Raw genomic sequence first — 19734 nt, 5'->3', positions numbered from 1 at the left:
CCTTTTTAGTGTCCTCTGCTGGAAAATTTGAAAGTTGTTTTGAAAAATGGTTGTTTATGAAGATGAAAATGCTTATGGCTTTCCTAGGTTAGTTAACTCTCAATCATTTGTGCTCATACAGGGGAGCAGTTGTACCGAAAACAGAAAATTCATGTATATGTTGTTTGAAATGCATTCTGTCATTCGTGCATGTCGGGAAGGGTCGTGAAGGAAGGAAAGGGGAACACAGATGTTCCTCCATAATTTTCCTGGTGATATTTAATATTAAAATTAGTTTTCAGTCACTAAATATACACTAATAGATGATCCAGCAGCAGCAGAATAAAATGGGTTGCAAGCATAAAATCGAAATCTCCTTCAAATATACAGAAAATAAGCACACCGTTTACCAGTGAATAGAGAGTTAACTGTACTGTGAAAATTCAGGACCTGATAACTTCTGCTCAAAGCTGTTTATCACTTGTTTGGAATATGTACCTATTTATAGATTTTATTGCAGTTATAGGAGAATATAAATGTGTGTACTGTTAATTGATAGGGGTGATATAATTACAACCCAATAATTTCCAGATGAGCTGGCCACGCTGTAAATCATAATTGTAGCAAGTGGTCAAGGCACTGAGGCTATGGTGTTGAATTCAAAAATGGATTTTTTACTATTGTATAAAAACTACAGGGGAAGCAAGTCTATTAATCACACATTATCATACATAGAAAATATGGTGCCTTTTAAGAAGGCTTGTTTTTTTTTACCTTGTTAATCTCAAAATAACATAGGCCTTCAGATGCTGTTGACAGTGGCTGTTTAATGTTGAACTTTGCCACCCAGGGAGGAAATCAAATAAGCCAAACGTCTTCCTTCTAAATGGCAGTCTACCTCAGTCCTTCATGAAATGTCCCATGGGGCTCCTTTTCCTTTCTTTCCTGTGTTCTTAAAATGCACTCCTTGCCTGGCCGGCGTGGCTCAGCGGTTGAGCATCGACCTAGGATCCAGGAGATCATGGTTCGATTCCCGGTCAGGGCACATGCCCGGGTTGCGGGTTCTATCCCTGGTGGGGGGCGTGCAGGAGGCAGCCGATCAATGACTCTCTCATCACTGATGTTTCTCTCTCTCCCTCTCCTTTCCTCTCTCTGAAATCAATAAAATAATTTTTTTTTTAAATGCACTCCTTTTCCTCCATTTCCTTTGTTTTTCGAATCTGAACACTTCTTTATTTTAAGCATTTACTGCAGGTCCAATTTGTAAGTGAAATCGCGCCTATAATAAGTATATCAAGTTTAAAGGGTATGCCGTTCACAGATTTATTTTTACATGTTGACATTTATAAGTGCATGTGGGAACTTTTGAAATCTTTTCAATACTTAATATGAAATTAGAACTTGTTTAAGTCTTGATTTGATCACTGAAGAAATTGGTTTCAAGTTTAGTTAAAAATAAATTTTGTCTGTTATAGAGGGAAATCAATTTCAAAAGAATGCTTACCTAATAAATGCATTTAACTTTTTGGATAAAGAATTTTTTAAAGAAAATATAAAATCACACTAATATTTGTAGCACAATGAAGTTTATTCAGCAAAATCTTTTGATTGCTAGAGTTTCCTATACTTTCAACTGGTAGAAACTTGTTTTATACTTTAGACTCATAGAAACTTGTTGTTTTTTCTTTAAGAAAAATAAGCACAAATGCTTTTTAGGAAACACTTAAAAAATAGTTCCTTTTAAAAATATTTTATATTTATTTTCATAAGATTGCACTGTATTTTCTGTTTTATTTTACTTTTAGTAATTCAATTGATAAATGTATTACATTAAGTATGAGAGAAGTTGATGATTTTTCCTTTTTATGAAACCTAATTATTTTTTCTTATGAAATCCAGGTGATGTAGTTACAGGAAGCAGTGCTCAGGTTTCTGTTCCTGCCCAGACCCTAACTGACCTCCAAGGTACAGTTACCGCGGCAGTTTGCCTGCAGTGTTGTCCTTGCCTGTTCCAAAACCCCGGGGTTCTTTCTGCCCGCCCTCCGTTCATGCCGTTGATCAGTTCACTACCATTGTCCAGCCACTGAGTGGCACTGTTGTTTAGAACAAAAGTCTCCTCTCCTGTCACACCTTGGTGATGCCAAATCTACTTGTGATGTCGGTTTTCTGTTAAGTTTGCACCAGACTCTTTCCTTGCAAAGTATGGTCACTCTGTATTTTCTGGTGATTTTAACACTTTTTTATTGAGCAGCTTACACCAAGGTGTCTTTATTGTTGCATAGGTGCTTTGTGACAGTGACTGAAAAATTAATTCTCAGATTAGACGATCTGTGTGCTGTTTGTATGCATATTATTGTATTAGCCAGAGTACTTGCTATATTTTATCTAAAAGAATTACAACTTGATTTTGAAATAAGTTTTTAAGTACCGGCTTTGTATTATTAGTCATATTAACAGAAAGTTTGGTGTGACAAATCTCCATACATAACTGGCAATTATTTAATATTAAAAGGCAATACCCAGCCAGCCTGGCTCAGTGGTTGAGCATCGACCTATGAACCAGGAGGTCGAGGTTCAATTCCTGGCAGGCACGTGCCCAGGTTTGGGGCTCGATCTGCAGCAGGGGGCGTGCAGGACGCAGCCAGCCAATGACTCTCTCTCATCATTGATGTTTCTGTCTCTTTCTCCCTCTCCCTTCCTCTCTCTTAAATCAATAAAGACATGTTTAAAATATATATATAATTGAAAGGTAACATTTTAATATCATAATTGATTTTTCAAAATCTAAGAAAAGGTTTATTTAAGAAATACAAAATAATAGAAATCCATATTCAGCACTTCCTATGGAATTTAAAAACATAAATATTTGAAGTTGCTGCATTAATCTTTTATTAAGTACTCTTTCAGATAAAATATGCTAGAGAGAGGAGTTCTGTATTAAGTGGAAGTCTAGACTAACTAAGAATCTTCCATTCAAATTCAAACAGAAAAGATAGCAATATTAGTTAAAATTCATATCATGTTTTCCTTCATTTAAAATATCCACATAATTTAGCCATGCTAGTAGTATTAAAATACTGTTCTAATAATGATATGTCTTCATAATACCTGTGTCTTTTGATAAATTAACAGAAAAGAATATATTGTGTTTAGGAAATGAGCAGTGTGTGGCTTAAGATCTTAAAAAACAAAACTGTTGCTATAGAGGGATGTGACCTCACTCCTATATATAGTTCTGTGTTCCCAGGTATAGTTTCTGGCTGCGTTCTGGTAATTGAACCATCTGACCTTTGAGGGTTTTTAGCCTGGGATTCCGTGAGGAGCCACTGTTTACTCTTCCTGGTGTCTGCTACATGCTATAAAGGAATGCGGTAACATGGAGCTAGAAAAGGCACACAGCCTCCAAATGATTGCTCTTTAGCCTTGTCAGCTATTGCACTGAAGTAAATATTGATGTGATTATCCGATATGATAATTCAGAGGACTTAAATCTGTTTCCTAAAATTAAAATCTGAGCGCCCCTCCCCCCAACAACTGTTTAACAAGTGTTTTTTTATCCCAAAGTTAGTTTGGCTGTGGAAAGAAGCCGAAGGCTGCCTTGCTCATTCCGACTTCTGCTTCTGTGCTGTTATTGCTCAATCCATGTTGCCCTGCAGACCAGAGCTGCCTCAACCATGTTGCCTTTTTAACAGAATCTTGAAGGAGGAAGATTGTATCATTGTATTCAAATGACCAATGTTATATAATTAGAATGATTTCATTTATTTACTCAACAAGTATTTATGGAGTGCCTCCTATGTGCCAGCCACTGTTGTCCTTGGTCCCTTGCTTTCCTTACAGCTTTACCAGGTTGCGTGGGCATCAGCCTGTTTTAATGATCCAGGCCAGCCTACACAGGCAGGAACCAGCTCTTTTTCTGAAGACCCTGTTCAGAAACCCCCTGCCTCCCGCACTCTGTCAGAGAGTCTGTCAGTCTGCTAGGGAGGGCTCCAGTCTGCTAGGGAAGGCTCCAGGGTGCTAGGGAAGGCTCCAGGGTGCTATAGAGGGCTTCAGGGTGCTAGGGAGGGCTCCAGTCTGCTAGGGAAGGCTCCAGGGTGCTAGGGAAGGCTCCAGGGTGCTATAGAGGGCTTCAGGGTGCTAGGGAGGGCTCCAGTCTGCTAGGGAAGGCTCCAAGGTGCTAGGGAAGGCTCCAGGGTGCTAGGGAATAGGGAAGGCTCTAGGGTGCTAGGGAGGACTCCAGTCTGCTAGGGAAGGCTCCTGGGTGCTAGGGAATAGGGAAGGCTCTAGGGTGCTAGGGAGGACTCCAGTCTGCTAGGGAAGGCTCCTGGGTGCTAGGGAGGGCTCCAGTCTGCTAGGGAAGGTTCCAGGGTGCTAGGGAATAGGGAAGGCTCTAGGGTGCTAGGGAGGACTCCAGTCTGCTAGGGAAGGCTCCAGGGTGCTAGGGAAGGCTCCAGGGTGCTAGAGAGGGCTCCAGGGTACTAGGGAGGGCTCCAGTCTGCTAGGAAGGCTCCAGGGTGCTAGGGAGGGCTCCAGGGTGCTAGGGAAGGCTCTAGGGTGCTAGGGAGCGCTCCAGCCACTTTATAAGACATGAGGTCCAAATAAACAGCTTTCAGTCTGTGATGAGATGATGCAACAGTGAGACGCTCCCCGCCCCGGCTGAAGAAGCCACTTTGCGTTTTCCTCGGCACGCTTCCTGCAGAGGGTCAGGAGGCAAAGGCAAGGAGAAGTAAACCAAAATAGTTAGTGGCGGCAACAAAACCTTTCTAACAACCCATGCTTAACAGGATTACTAACGTTAGAAGCTAGAGAACTTCATCGGTGTGCCAGACCCACTCTGCTCCCCTGTGTGATATTTCCAGAGCAGATCCGCTTTTGCCTCGTGGAGCTGAAACTGTCATTCGGGCTTCCCAAGGTCTGTCCTCGGGAGACGAGGGTACTCGCCCTGATTCTTTGGTTATGTGTAGTCTGTTTCAGTGGCATCCTTGTCTTTTTAACACACAATTATTATATGGGTTTTAACTTTTTGAAGAAAAAGTAAGATTTCACAATTTAGGTCAGTAAATAACTTTTGGAAAATTTGGAAAGGTCACTTTATATCTCGCAGTATAGGTTGCAATCCTGTAAAATGTGCAACAGGAGAATTTGCTTTTTTAAGACAACTCCCAGCAGCCGAGGAATAGGTGCCTTGGTCCTGCAGGGGGCCCCGGCAGGGCACCCACCGCAGCAGTACACTCGAGAAAGTGCCTCGAAGAATAAGCTTTAGCTTGAGTGCAACAAAAGAAATGATTCGTGTTGTTCCTATCAGTTTAAAATGTGAAAAGGTTTCTAGGGCTTCAGACCACTGCGTAGTTTATGGGCTGCAGCTCGCTGAGAATCTCGACTCCTCGGCTCAGAAGTGTGCAGGGGAGGCCTGGGGATCGGCGGTCTCGTCCATTCACGAAAAGGGCAGGGAAGTCCGAGCGGCCTTTCTTCTCGCTCAAGGCAACACTACTTCTGGTGCCGGGGCTTTTCCCACAGATCTCCAGAGGAGATGTCCCAAAGGGCACAAAAATGTTAGTAAGCTCATTTCTGTAATTGAGGGGAAATATATTTTGTGCAGGGTTTTTATGTGAGATCTAGGCCAAGAACTTTATTGTAGCCCCACTGCATCCACTGTGCTAACTATCTATCCCCAGCGGCTGAGGCTGGTAATGCACAGTCCCTGCCTTCAGTGACCTGTAGTTGAATACAAGAGGCCTGGCCATCAGCTTTCTGTTTGCAGAAAACACCATCTCAAGATACCTTTACACATCCTAAAGCTGTATATGTCCTAAAAATTGGGTACATGGGGCTCTTCTCCAAACACGGTTTGTTTGGGGTTTGGTTTTTGTTTGTTTGTTTGTATATTTCTTTGCTGTTTTGAATTAATAGCTCCCTGGAGTCACTCTCTATGATACAGAAATGGAATATGTGTTGGCACAGTCTTTAACTTTGGACAAATCTTATGATGTTGCTAGCTATACATATAACTATGTCCTTGGGCAAGTTTACTAAACTCTCCAAGCCTAAGTTTTCTTATACATAACTACCTCACAATGCCATTAAGATAAAAGGAGATCATGTGTGTAAAGGTCCATATATGTCCATGGACTAACATTTTGCAATATCACATTGCTGAAGTGTATTTTAATTTTCTGATCTCTTCTTTGGGTAGACAGGCTATGGAAGTATGTGTATCAGGGAGGTTGGTAAAAAAATGAATAGTACACAGCTATCGTACAGATAAAGTCTAGAATCAAAGACAAAGTTTCATGGTCTTATTATAATTTCATGATGGAATACTTGCTTTTTATAAGGATTTTTTTCTTTGATAATGTTATAAATCCTTTTAAATGGTGAGTTTTCCCAATAAGTTTGGTAGAACTTTACTTATATATTATAAATATCAGATAGGTAGATATAATAGGTACTTCCTTATTTCAGAAGTATTCAAGGCAACTAAGATTCTATAAGGTGTGACATATGTAACTGCTCACAACTATTTTTTTCATTTTGGAAGAAATGGAAAAAAGTTGTATTCGTAGACAAAATTCTTTTTCCAGGAGTATAATAAAATGAACATGATTCCACCTGGCATTTTAGATTAACTTGGAATTTGAACTGTAATGCCAGATATTGAGAGCCTGGAGATCACGAGTAGAGTATAATAATGAAAGGCTTACTAAGAAGTTTCCCATTCATTTCATTCTGTAGGTTAGAAGTCTGCTACGATCTCACCAAGCTAAAACCTAGGTGTCAGGGGCTCTAGGAGAGAATCACGTGCTTTCTTGGCAGAATTCCACCCCGTGTGATTATAGAGCCAGTGTCCCCTTTTCTTTGCTGGCTGTCAGCTGCAGCCATTCTCACCTCCTAGAGGACGCCACCGTGGCCCAGCAGTGCCAGGTCAGGCCCCTCTCACGGGTCAGCCCTCTCCCTTTTCTTCAGTCACATCTCCAACTGCTTCTTCTGCCTCCTGCTCCAGGAGAAGGACTTTTGTGCTTACACCAGCCCACCACCATAACCTCGGGGATTCTCCTGCCTCGGGGTCCTTAACCTTCACACCTGAGAAGTCCTTTTGCCCTGTAAAGTGACACACTCACAGGCTCTGCAGATGGAGGGCGTAGCCATTATTCTTTGTGTCTCGTATATGGCTTTTAGGGGGAAGATTCGAATTATCAAAATTGACCCAAGCAGAAGCAGAAAACCTTAATAGTGGAATGAACATAGAAAAAAAAATCCCAAAAGCCTTCATCATAATGCCTTTAAAAAGTCACCAGCACCAGAGAATTGTATAGGTGGGTGACTCAAATTTTGAAGGGACAGATAAGTTCAGTTGTATAAACTTAGAAAAAGCTAAAAAAAGTTTCATTTCATTTTGTGAGAAAGCCATGTTCTTGCAAATCAAAATGCTGTGGCTTCTTAGATTTATCTTTTTTTCTATGGACTTTAAAAAGCAATTTGAAACTCAAAGCTAAGCAAACATTCCTTTTGTTTTAGCTATGCCTTCCACCACCCCAAGGCAATAAAATCTTCTTAAAGAGTAGAGTTCCAAGGAGCACTGAGAAAATATTTACAAAAGGAAAAAGGAAAAACCTAGATTTATAATAAATACTTAAATTTTTTCCCACTACATCATGTTGGGGTAAGAAATGCCTTCCTAAGCAGGACCGTAAAAACAAAAGCCATAAAGGAACATATAGATACACACACACATACACTTATACACAAATGGCTGAGTTCCAGGATTTAGGAGGAACTCCCCTAAATCAGCTTTTAAAAATAAAATGAGCAGACACAATTCACACAGGACCTTCAGATGGCCGATATAAATAAATTGAAGATATTCAGCCTTACTAGTTTTCAGGAAACTTCACACTAACATAATGAAGTTCTCCCTCCATCAGGTGAATCAAATAAAAAATTAGATGAATAGATAAATATAGTGTTGCATTGACACATGTATAAATATACATACACACAAATGTAGGTTAAAATCCTAGAAGAAAGCAATTCAGAATCATTTGTGTAAATTTAAAATGCACGATGAGACATAGCCATCCCATTTATATAACTTTACCTAATAGAAATCGCCAACTGTTTGTACCTAAAGGCATACCTCTTTTGAGTTTTAATTGTCATTTAGTTTGTAAAGACAAAAAATTGGAAAATCTTAAATGTCTATTTAGGAAAACTACAATTTTTTTTCTTCACAGCCATTAAAAAGAGTAAGGCAGACTTGTATATAAGAGAAAGACAAATTTCAAAGACCAAGTTCAATCCAAAACACAAGTCACAGAGGGAAGCATTTTTGGAATGACAAACTAAGGACCTCTGAACATGTTTCTTAATAAAAGCAACAAGATCAGTGGCAGAAATGTCAAAATCAGCTTTTTCAGAACTCTGGAAATTAATCAAAGAATTGCAGCAATTTGAGAAGCATCTATTCAAAGGAAGAAGGGCTGGATCTCAGTAAGAACAGCATTCTTTGTAGCTTTTTAACTTGCCTTATCCCTCCCACCCCTTCCCAGGTCTGCCGTAGTCTTTGATAACCATCAGCCTTGCAACCACTGGAGGAGAAAGAATGGACTTGAAGCACCCTGAAAGTCCCATCCCCAATAAATTGTAACTGTTTGACTTGTCCAGCAGCTCCCTGGAAAAGCCTCATTCACAGGGCTTGTCTTTATTTGACCTTATTCAGAGCTCACTAAGGGATAAACCCTGTCCACAGGGCATCCATAGAAAATAATCAGTGGAAATTACCTAACATCACAGCTGCCCAAGGTAGAAATGGAGCAAACAAGAGGCTAACCAAAAACTTAACAGGAAAATCAGAGGCTAGCAAAAAACTTACAAGGAAATATCAAAGACCCGGAAGGGTCTTTGAAAGGCTCTAATATATTCCTGGGATTCTGAATGGCCACACACATGCAAGACTGTGCACGTGGCCAGGAAAGACTTGAGAAGGGCACAGTCTCTCAACTCTGGATGAACTTGAGGCTCTGCATAGGCAGGAATGAAGGCTAAAGCAGAATTGTAAATCTCTGCTGGAGCACTGAAGGCATGCCCAACACACACAGAAGCCCCAGCCAAGGCTTAGAGACTTAATGGTTCAAGACATTTAAGGAAAGGAAATCTCTGTCTCTTTACTGACCACTAAGCTAACCAGGCGGAGACTTTGGTGGCCAGACACCAAAAGGATATAGACTTAGCAAAATTAGTTTAAGGAAGTCACTAAAAAAAACCAGCAAACAACAAGTAAAATAAGTCCAGGGGATAGGATGGGATCTAATTCCCAGAGCTGGCACATTATTTTATTAAAATGTCTAGTTTTCAACAAAAATTCTGAGACAAAGAAACAGGAAAGTAGAAAGTATGGCTCATATACAGGGGAAAAAGCAGTCAATACAAACTGTCCCTGAGGAAGTTGAGACACTGGACCTACTAAAAACTTTAAATCAGCTATTATAAATATCTCCAAAACACTAAAGGAAACTTTGTCTAAAGAACTAAAGGAATGTATGAGATCAATGTCTCACCAAATAGAGAATATTTTAAAGAGATAGTAATTAAGAACCAAATAGATATTCTGGAGTTGAAAACTACATTAACTAAAATAAAAAAATTCACCACAGAGCATCAACAGCAGATTTGAGTTGACAGAAGAGTAAGAACTTGAAGATATATCAATTGAGATTATCCAGTCTAAAAAATAGAAAGATTAAAGAATGAAGAAAAGTGAACAGAGTCTCAAAGACTTAGAGAATACCATGAGGCTTGCCAATATGCAGATGATGGAAGTCAAGAGGAGAGAAGAGAGAAGGGGACAAAAGGAATATTTGTAGAAATGCTAGTGAAATATTCCCCAGTTTTATGGAAAACAACAACAACAACTGTATGTCCAAGAAGCTCAGTTAACTCCAAGCAGGATAAACTCAAAGACATCCACACTTGGATACATCATAGTCAAACTTAAAAGCCAACAACAAGGAGAGAATATTGAAAGCAGCAAGAGAAAATCAACTCATGGTATCCAAGGGAACTTCAGTAACATTAACAGCTGATTTTTTATTAAAACTACAGAAGCCAGAAGGTAGTAGGATGACATTTTTTAAAGAAAACTGTCAACCAATAATTCTATATCCAATAAAACTATCCTTCAAAAAGGAAGGAAAATTAAGACAGTCACAGATAAAAACAATTCATTGCCAGCAAATCTGTCCTACAGGACACAGTAAAGGGAGTCATTCAGGCTGATGAAAGAACACTAGAAATTAATTCAAATCTACACAAAGAAAAAGGGAAATTATAATGGCAACTATATAGATAAATATAAAGGACAATATAAATGTACTTTGCTTGTATCTTATACTGTTAAGATGGCAATACTACCCAAACTGACCTACATATTCATAAAAATCCCCATGAGAATCTCAGGTATCCTTTTGGGGAGAAATTAACAAACTAATCCTAAAACTCATATGGAAATGCAAAGCACCTCTAACAGCCAAAGCAGTGTTGAAAGAGAACTCACATTTCTTGATGTCAAAGCTTCCTATATAGCTACAGTAATCAAATACAGTGCGATACTAACATAAAGATAGGCATGAATAAACAGAATAGAGTTAAGAGCATAGAAATAAACTCATAAGTTTACGGTAAATTAATTTTTAAAAAGGAGTGCCAAGACCAAAGTGGAAAGAATAGTCTTTCTACAAATAGTACTGGGAAGACTGGATATCCACATGCAAAAGAATAAAGTTGAACTATTTCCTCATGCTATATACAAAAATTAACTCAAAATGGACCATAGCCTTAAATACAAGAATTAAAACTATAACACTCTTAATAGAAAGCATAGGAGTAAATCTTTGTGACTTGGGTTAGGCAGTGGCTTCTTAGACATGATACCAACAGCATAAGCAACTAAAGGAAAAATAGGTAAATAGGACTTCATCAAAATTAAAAACTTTTTCGCTTCAAAGAATGGTTAAGAAAGTGAAAAGACAATGCATATATGGGAAAGATTTTTTTGCAAATCATGTATCTGAAAAGGGATTGTACCTAGAATATATAGATAACAATAAAAAGACAACCCAATGTTAAAAATAGGCAAACAATTTGAATACGCATTTCTCCAAAGAAGGTATACAGATGTCTAATACTTGCATATGAAAAGATGCTCAGCATCGTTAGTCATTTGCTTTGGGAAATTGCAAACAAAAGTCACAATCAGATAAGACTTCACACCCACTAGGATGGCTAAAATAAAAAGCCAATAAGTGTTCACAAGGATATGGAGAAATTGGAACCCTCATATAATGCTGATAGATATATGAAATGTTGTAGCCACTTGCAAAAACAGTTTGTCAATTTCTCAAAATGTTAAACACAGACTTACTATATTGACCCAGCAATTCCACTCCTAGGTTTTAACCCAAGAGAAATGAAAACATACATTTTCAGAAAAAATTTTGCATGAGTGTTCATAGCAGCATTATTTATAATAGTCAAGAATACAAGCTAAATGTCCATCAGCTCATGAGTGGATAAACAAAAAGTGTTATGTGCATACTGATACATCCTTCAGTGTGAATGCACCTTGAAAACATTGTGCCAACTGAAAGAAGCCAGTCACAAAAGATCACATACTGTATCATTCCATTATATGACATCCAGAAAAGGCATAGAGACAGTAGATTCATGGTTGCCAGGGGTTATGGGGAGGAGAGTATTGGGAGTAACTGCTAATGGGTGCAAGTTTTCTTTCTTGGGTTACCAAAACATTGTAAAATTAGATGGTGGTTGTTGAGAATCTCTGAATATACTAAAAACCACTGAATTATACACTTTAAATGGTTAAATTTTATGGTATATGAATTATATCTCAGTAAAGCTGGGGTTTTTTTTATAAAGGCAGTTTTTGCATTTAATCCATTTACAGTGAGACTGTATTTACATATTAGTGGTATAATTTTAAAAAGAGAAAATAAATTAATAGGTGGTTCCGGAGGTCTTTTTTAGCTCCAGCATTCTAGGACCCTGTACCATCGAGAACTAGGTGCCGGGACCTGTTCTCCCCTCTCCTCTCTTCACCTCATGGTTACTGTCCTTCGGGGGTCAGCAACAATACCATCCATTACAGGTGGAGACAGAAGTACGAAAGGTTTTCTTAGAGAATAACCTGTGGCAGGAAAAGAGGAGGAAATAGAACTAGGGAGGGGGGTTTCGTCAAACTGTGATGCAGACGTCACAAGAGTCTCTGCAAACCGAACAAGAAACTCAAGCCAGGATTTCCTACGAGACGGGCCCTGTGTTGGGTGGAAATGGGCAGGCTCTTTATTGCCAGTCACTAGCTGGGAGTTAAATGTGAAAACTGACTTTATAAAAATCGCAACTTTATTAAGATAGAATTCATATACCTTAAAATTCACTTTTATTTCAGTGGATTTTAGCATATTTGCAGAGAATGCTCAACTACCACCACTATCTAACTTGAGCGCATTTGGAGTTAAATGTGACTCCTCGCTTTCTCTCCTCCTCCTAAAATAATTCTCTGCAAGACTAGTCGGTTTTGTCCAGAATCTGACCTCTTCTCACCACCAACCTCTGATCATTCTGCTTGGAGTTTTGCAGTGGCAAAAACTTATTTCTCTGCTTTCGCTCTCTCCTGCCACTTTTTAAATTAAGTCAAATTAGGTCCCTTGTCTGCTCAGACCCTCTAGTGGCTTCCAGTGGCTTCCCTTCTCAGAGTAAAAGTAATCCAAACCCCCTAGAGCCCCTACCTGACCTGACCCTGCTCGCTCTCAGACCTCATCTCCTCCCTGGCCCCTCATTCTCAGCTTTAGCCGCACTGGCCACCTTGCTGCTCCTGGAAAGCACAGAGGTCCTGCTGGGGCTTTTGTACTTGCTGCTCCTTCAGATTATCTGCAGCGCTGGCGTTTCACCTCCAGGTTTTTGCTCAGATGCCGGTCCACAGTACTCGGCGACATCTGCCCTGACCATTCTGTTTCAAGTCGCAGCACCTTCCTCTGAGTGCTCGCCTTCACTGCCTTTACTGCTTGCTTTTTCTCCACAGCACTTACCGCCATCTAAAATCATGTTTTACTAACGTACAGGGTAGAACAAAGGTAGATTTACAGTTTTGAGTACACAAAACACAGTTTATTCTTGTATTGTTATTTGTCAATTATTGTATTATTTTCCATACAAAAAACTGTAAGCATACTTTTGCCCCACCCTGTAGTTGTCTGTCTCCCCCTCACTAGAAAGTACATTCCCTAAAAGATAGTATTTTTACAGTTTTAGTTTCCACTGTCTCCCTGCACCCATAAGCGTCTAGCTCTTACTGGGCCTTCGGGTACTGATGGTTGAATGAATGAAAGCAGCAGGTATTTTACTAGGCCCTTACGTTCCCCTAACAGTCTTGTGAGAGCAGCCCCTTTTGTACGTGAGACCTGCGTGGGCCTGGCTGTAGCTAATTCTGTATACCTGACTTCTACAGCGGGTGTCCTCTCAGCAGGAGTTACCAGAGCCCTTGCCTCCTGTCTGAGGGAGCTCTAGGGCTCCAGAACCTCTCGGTGAAAAGAGCATTGTTGGGCATCACAGATGTACCCACTCTAACATAGGGACCAGTCTAGACACAGGCCCTGTGAGCCAGCACCTTGCCCCCATTTCTAGATGCTTCTACCATAGACTGGAGTAGCCACACATCTGTTCTGCAATTAAAGAAAAGGAAAGAGACTCTTTGGAAAACCAGTGAAGGGTTTCAATTTTTTTATATTAATATTATAATGTACAATATAATAGTTTCCAGTTTCTGTTATTAAGGATGATTCCATTTCTGAGGGTCCAGTCTTTTAACCTGTGATTTCTAAAAATTGGATTTTTAAATTTTTTTATAAGTGTGCAACATTGGACTATTGTAGTATAAATTACGTGTACAAAACGATAGCATACTATATTGTTTTAAAAAATTGGCAGCTACTCTGGTTAAAAGCATGTGCATTTTAATATGCTCCATAGTGTCATTGTGTTGAGAGTGTAACAAAGAAGTATCATAACTGATCATTTATGAAAAAGTTCAATCGCTTAGTGAGAGTGGTGTTTCATTATTGCTGCTTAATTTTTCTTACAGGACAAAGTTCTAAAAACATCAGTTCATCTCCAAGCATCGAGAGCTTGCCTGGAGGGAGAGAATTCACTGGCTCCCCACCTTTGTCTGCTACTAAAAAGGATTCCTTCTTCAGCAACATCTCCCGTTCCCGCTCTCACAGCAAAACTATGGGCAGAAAAGAATCTGTAAGTATTTAGCAACGGTTTACCTTTTTATACTTCATTTTCCTCTGGAGTGATGGATGCATTCTTACAAAGCTCTTAAAATTTTTACAATCTAAAATTATAGACTAAAATGAATTATTCATCAAAAATAACTTAAAATTTTAAGGAATATTTTAAAGCTGTGGTTTATATTACACTGGGCTGGGGTGAATGTAGCATCAATTTAAAATAAGTTCAACCCCAAACCTCGGGTCCTTTTTTCCCCCCTACAAATGCCTTTTTGTCAAAGCCTGTGGTTGATTTGTTTTTTCTAAAATGTAGCAAATAGCATTATAACAAATAATAGATTAAGACACTAAAACAAACCAAGCTGGGTTTTTTTTCAGTTTTAAGTATTCCTTGAAAATTAAAACTTATTTTACCACTCATTTTAAAAAGTTACACAAATCACATTTCAATTAGGGCATATCGATAGTTGCTCTCTAAGAGCCTTCGTATGCATTACTCGAAAGGACATATGCTCTAAAGCATATCAGCTACTTTAAAAAACAACAGCCTGGTGTGTCTGAAAATGTTAAGCCAAATCACAAGAAATAAAACATTTAGCCACATTTTGTAGCTAGTTTAACACACTATTCTATGAAGAATTCATCTGCCCACTGGAAGAAGAAGGAAATTTAAGGTATTACAGAGAAGACTCCAGCTGTTGCTGAAATAGTCCTAAGTCGGGGGGGGGGGAGTAAAACTTTTGAGGGATAATTATTTATGGAACATAGGCTAGACAACGTGATGTCTCTGCGTGACTGTGTGTGACCGTGGGCAAGGCAGCTCTGCGGTGCTTCAGGCGCCTCCTCTGCGCGTTAATCAGCGCGCTTTGCCCTGGGAGGGCGGAGTTCACACCCGCTCCCGGGGCCCCTCCGCGGGTGGCAACTGTGATTCTCTCATTTGTGGAGGAGCAGAATGGAGCGTTCATTTAAAGGTGGCAGCTTGAATGCAGGCAGTTAGCTCTGCTCCCTCGGAAATTCCACGGCGGGGACATTAGAGTGGTTAAAGATAAACCCTCAAGGAATGAGAGAGCGGGAGAGGAGCAGCAGCAACACGTTTTTGTGACTTGGAAAGCAGATGTTAAGTGCTAACTAACTTAGCAGCCTGAAAAAACCCAACACCAAGTCAGCAGTAGGTAGAAACCAAGAAGCAGCGTGATTTAGATTTAATCTTCTGGAAGCTCAGGAACTGGACATGGGGGAAAGGTGGAACTGAAGACATGAGGGTTGGCGAGACGTCTCTTCAGAAAGCAGTTCGAGTCCCTCCCCCATGCTGGCAGAAGACTGCAGGGTAGTCCTCGGGCTGAGGCTTGTTCAAGTGTGGCACCCCCCTACTGGGAAAGGGATGGTGGGTTTATTTAACTACTGAAGTTGAGGTCCTCAGGCCTCACCCCACTTGCTTCCCAGAGTTCCAGTATGTACATTCTGACCTTAGTGGTTCTTCAGGGAACTAGCCAGCTCACTCACAGTGCACCCAGCCTCATGCCCCATCCAAACACAGGCCCGCGCTCAACTCTTAGTTTACATTATTTCATGGGAGCAGCACAGCCAAGGACCACAGGTACCTGAGGAGAGTATCTGATAGTGAAAGACAGACAAAAAACAAATAGAAAAAGTATCATTTATATTTGTGTCCTGATGTTTTCATGTGAGTACCTGGTACACACTAATGAAGCAAAAATAACACAAGTTGAGCCCTGGGCATGTTATTTACCTGTGGTTGGAAAATAGCAAATAATGATATTAGCATGAAATACCTCTCTTTAAAACTATCATTCTTTTAAAATTTATTTTCTGAGTGACTCTTTAGGCAAAAACTATTTTGACATCAAAATAATAAAATGTTATTAAAGAAAAAAAGCAACTTGGAGGAAACAAGTCTATGCAGGAGTAGAATGCTTCAGAAAAAATATTCATTCAGAACACAACCACAACAAAGCTATTAGAAATTAAAGAACAATATCTACAATTAAAACTCAATAGAAGAGTTGGAAGATAAAATTGAGGCAATCTCCCCAGAAATAGAATACAAGCAGAAATGAGAGGTAAGAAAGAAAAATATATGAAAATTAGAGAACCAACCCCAGAAGTTCAAAATCTCAAAAACAGAAGTTCCAGAAAGAAAGAACAAACAAAATGAAAGGAAGGAAATAGTCAAAAATACAATTCGATAAAGTTTTCCATTCATGAAATACCTGAGTTTTCAGATTGAAATGTTCCATGGAATGTCCCACACAAGTAACTATAAACCCACCCACAAATACATCACTGAAGAAATTCAGAACTCTGGGAACAAAGTGATATCCTACAAACTTGTAGAATTGGGTGAAAGGAAAGATTTCCAACAAAGGATCAAGAATTATCATAGCTACAAATTTCCCATAGCTACAAATATCCCATAGCAACGCCAGAAACGAGACAATGGAGGAATACCTTCAGAGTTCAGAGAAAATTACTTCCGACCTAGATTCAACACTTAACCGAACTAATTAAATGTGAGGGTAGAATAAAGCCACTTTCTGACATTTAGGATTCAAAAAATGTATTCCCATGCACCTCAGACTCCACTAGAGGACATGCTCTACAACGAGGACATATGCTAAGAATGAGGAATACATGAGGACAAGTAATAGATCACCCAGAGCAAGACAAAAATATTTTCTGGAATGATAATGTAGGGAGATCCCAAAACTATGTATAACACAGCTACTTAGCAGGTACAGAGAGCAGATTGAAGCAAGTTAGAAGGTTCCAGAAAGCTTTCTCCAAGAAAATGAAATTGTAAGAATAACTAATATATTTGGATAAATTGAGAAATTTATACAACTATAGGTGAGTTTGGGTTTAAATTGGTGATGACTTGAGAAAAAATAAGCCGGTAAAACACAGGACAATCTGTAACCCCAAAGAAAAGTGAAATAGCTACAGGAAAAGAAAAAAAAGTTATGAAAAATCTTGTAAGTGAGCCATGACTATAATTTACATAGACACTACAATGTAAGCCTATTGGCTATTAATCTAATCAAAACCATGATAAAATTCATTTGAGAAGATGGGGTGTGGGAACTGTTTGTTTGCATGCGGAGAGGAGGGAGCAGGTGGTGATGGTCATTAGAGTTAAAGCCCCATCTTCCATAGTGGAAAATTCGTGTATAATACTCTAGAACAGCGAATTTTCAACCTTTTTCATCTCGTGGCACACATAAACTAATTACTAAAATTTTGCAGCACACACAAAAATATATTTTTTGCCTATCTCATACACACACACAAAAATGTATAGTTTTGATTGATTTACCAAAGTGACTTCTTAAAAACTCAGGTGCCTATATTGTATATAAGGATTTCTGGTTCCGAGAATTAACTAATCAGACACAACCTTATCATGCGACGTGACCAGTAAGATGCAGCTCTGCTGTATGACCTAAGGCTGTTGTTGTGTTGGCCGTAGTCATTTTTTTATTTGACAGTCTAGTAGAAAAGAGGTCAGTGCCCCTGACTAAATAGGTATTGCAAGTTTTGAAAATTCTCGTGTCACACCAGTTGATAATCGCTGCTCTAGAAAAGTCAAGAAGCAGCAGGAGCTAGAGATACAGAGATGAAAATTGAAAGTGGTTACTTCTGGAGAGCAGGAAGTGGAGGGTGGGGCCGTGCGAGCTGTTTTTCATAACAAGCCGTGTAGAACCACTTGACTCTTTGGAGTGTTACATATGTAACTTAGATTAAAAATAATAACTTCAGATTACAACAAAAATAGGGTGTATTGACATAATAAATTAGAAGAACATGTACAAAGAACATGTCTGTGAGGCGTCGGAATTAGGAATAACAAATGAGAAAGGCACATGGAGAGATGTTTCATTTGCATCATATTTTGGTGGCATATGGATTAGTCTACAGCACCAATTAATTACTTTTCTTTATGGTGATGCCGTGTTAAAACTGAGAAATGGATCAAAGTTAAAAATAGAGTAAGTCTAACCCCCCACATAGGCCTGCTGTGAACCAAGAAACAAAATGCCAAATTATTATTTAAAATGTAATATATTTACTAACTTGGGGGAAGTACATAGGCAGAAATTTTCAAGAAAAAGCCCATGGTTTTCCAACTAAGAGGTTAGCTTATTATTTTATGAAAATAATGTATTGTCACCAGTGCTCTTCACCAAATCCAGTTTTCCCCCCTCTTAGGCACTTGATAGGATTGTACCTCCTTGTTTGTCCCCTGTGATCTGTCAGAGCCGTGTCACTAGTTCTGTCCAGGGAGTAGTGAGTGGAAATTATGTGTATGTATTGTTACTGCAAGATCCTCTCCACCTCTCTCTTTCCCTCTGGCACAGTGAGCAGAGCCCATCTGCCAACCCATGATAGACGAAGTATGAGTGAGAAATAAACCTTTATTAATTTAAGGTGAGAGTGTTGCTTATCACAGCATAACAGTGCAGTTGGATAATCTAGTAGCAGTTCTCAACCTCAGTGTGGCTAAATCTGCTTATGTTTCTAATCCAGTCATTGAGAAATTATTTCCAAACTCAGTATAGGTGTGATATATTCTGGACAAGTGTCATATAGTAAGTCTCAGAACCTATTTCCTCTCAGTATTGCCTTTTTATGGATCAAATAAAGCCTTTCCATAGTCCACAGGCTCTCTTTAGATGAAGTTGTGTGAACTTATTCCTGTGAACACCCCTCACTTGGCCATATGATAAAAGAGTGTACAACTCAGCTAAATCTTTAAAGAGGTAATTAATTAAGTCTTATGCCATCTGTTTATAAATGACATTATTATCCTTCTTTTCTGAAATGTGAGCAAACTAGTAGGAAGTTTTAAACTGACTATTGTTTTGAGGATTGGTATTTACTCAAAGACAGTTTACCCTCTTATTTCCCAAAAGAGCCTGTAGAGCTCACCTAGTTCAAACCCAGGTTTTAATCAAACTCTGATTCTTTTAGTCTTTAAGACAAAATTCAGAATTTTTATACTTTTTATTTTTCATGCTTTATTTTGCATAATATAAATGACATCCAGTACTTAGTTTTCTAGAAATCTATTTTAGTTGGTCATTCATCTGACTGTTAAACAGTTTTTTTACTTATTTTGGCACTGTAAAATGTTCTACAGTTATTACCAAACCATTTTCCAAGAATATCTTTGCTAAGGTTAAAGAAGAGGGAAAATACTGAATGTAAGAAAAATTCAAATTGATTTGTCTGTGTGAATAAGTTCTACTATTTAGGCACATCAGCCAATTAAAAGATTTTTTTAATGTTCCTGATGAACTGCAAGACATTTTGCTAGGCTTTGTGATAATTACATACCAATCTCTAAAGATCTAAACATATCCATTCAGAATCCTCTCTAAGCCACAGAAAATCAGAATTGTCTGAGGTGGAAATCCCTACATAAAACAGGATG

At 39.0% G+C, this 19734-nt stretch overlaps 1 protein-coding gene across 8 annotated transcripts in view; it reads left to right on the top strand.

Annotated features, from left to right (window-relative positions):
* Window positions 1-19734, top strand: part of TBC1D5 (TBC1 domain family member 5) — a 361094-nt gene that overhangs the window by 311239 nt on the left and 30121 nt on the right. For 7 of the 8 annotated variants that reach the window (XM_081159844.1, XM_081159850.1, XM_081159849.1 and 4 more), the window contains 2 exons: window positions 1879-1944; window positions 14132-14295. In XM_081159844.1, coding sequence (XP_081015970.1) covers window positions 1879-1944; window positions 14132-14295 — 230 coding nt within the window. The remainder of the gene's footprint in view (window positions 1-1878; window positions 1945-14131; window positions 14296-19734) is intronic. The other variant, XM_081159851.1, reaches the window with a different exon arrangement.

The sequence above is a fragment of the Miniopterus schreibersii genome (genome assembly GCF_964146895.1).
Source record: "Miniopterus schreibersii genome assembly, chromosome: 15".
In the NCBI taxonomy this organism is placed as follows: domain Eukaryota; kingdom Metazoa; phylum Chordata; class Mammalia; order Chiroptera; family Miniopteridae; genus Miniopterus; species Miniopterus schreibersii.
Note: the sequence above shows the minus strand (reverse complement) of the source record. Positions and strands in the feature narration are given on the sequence as shown.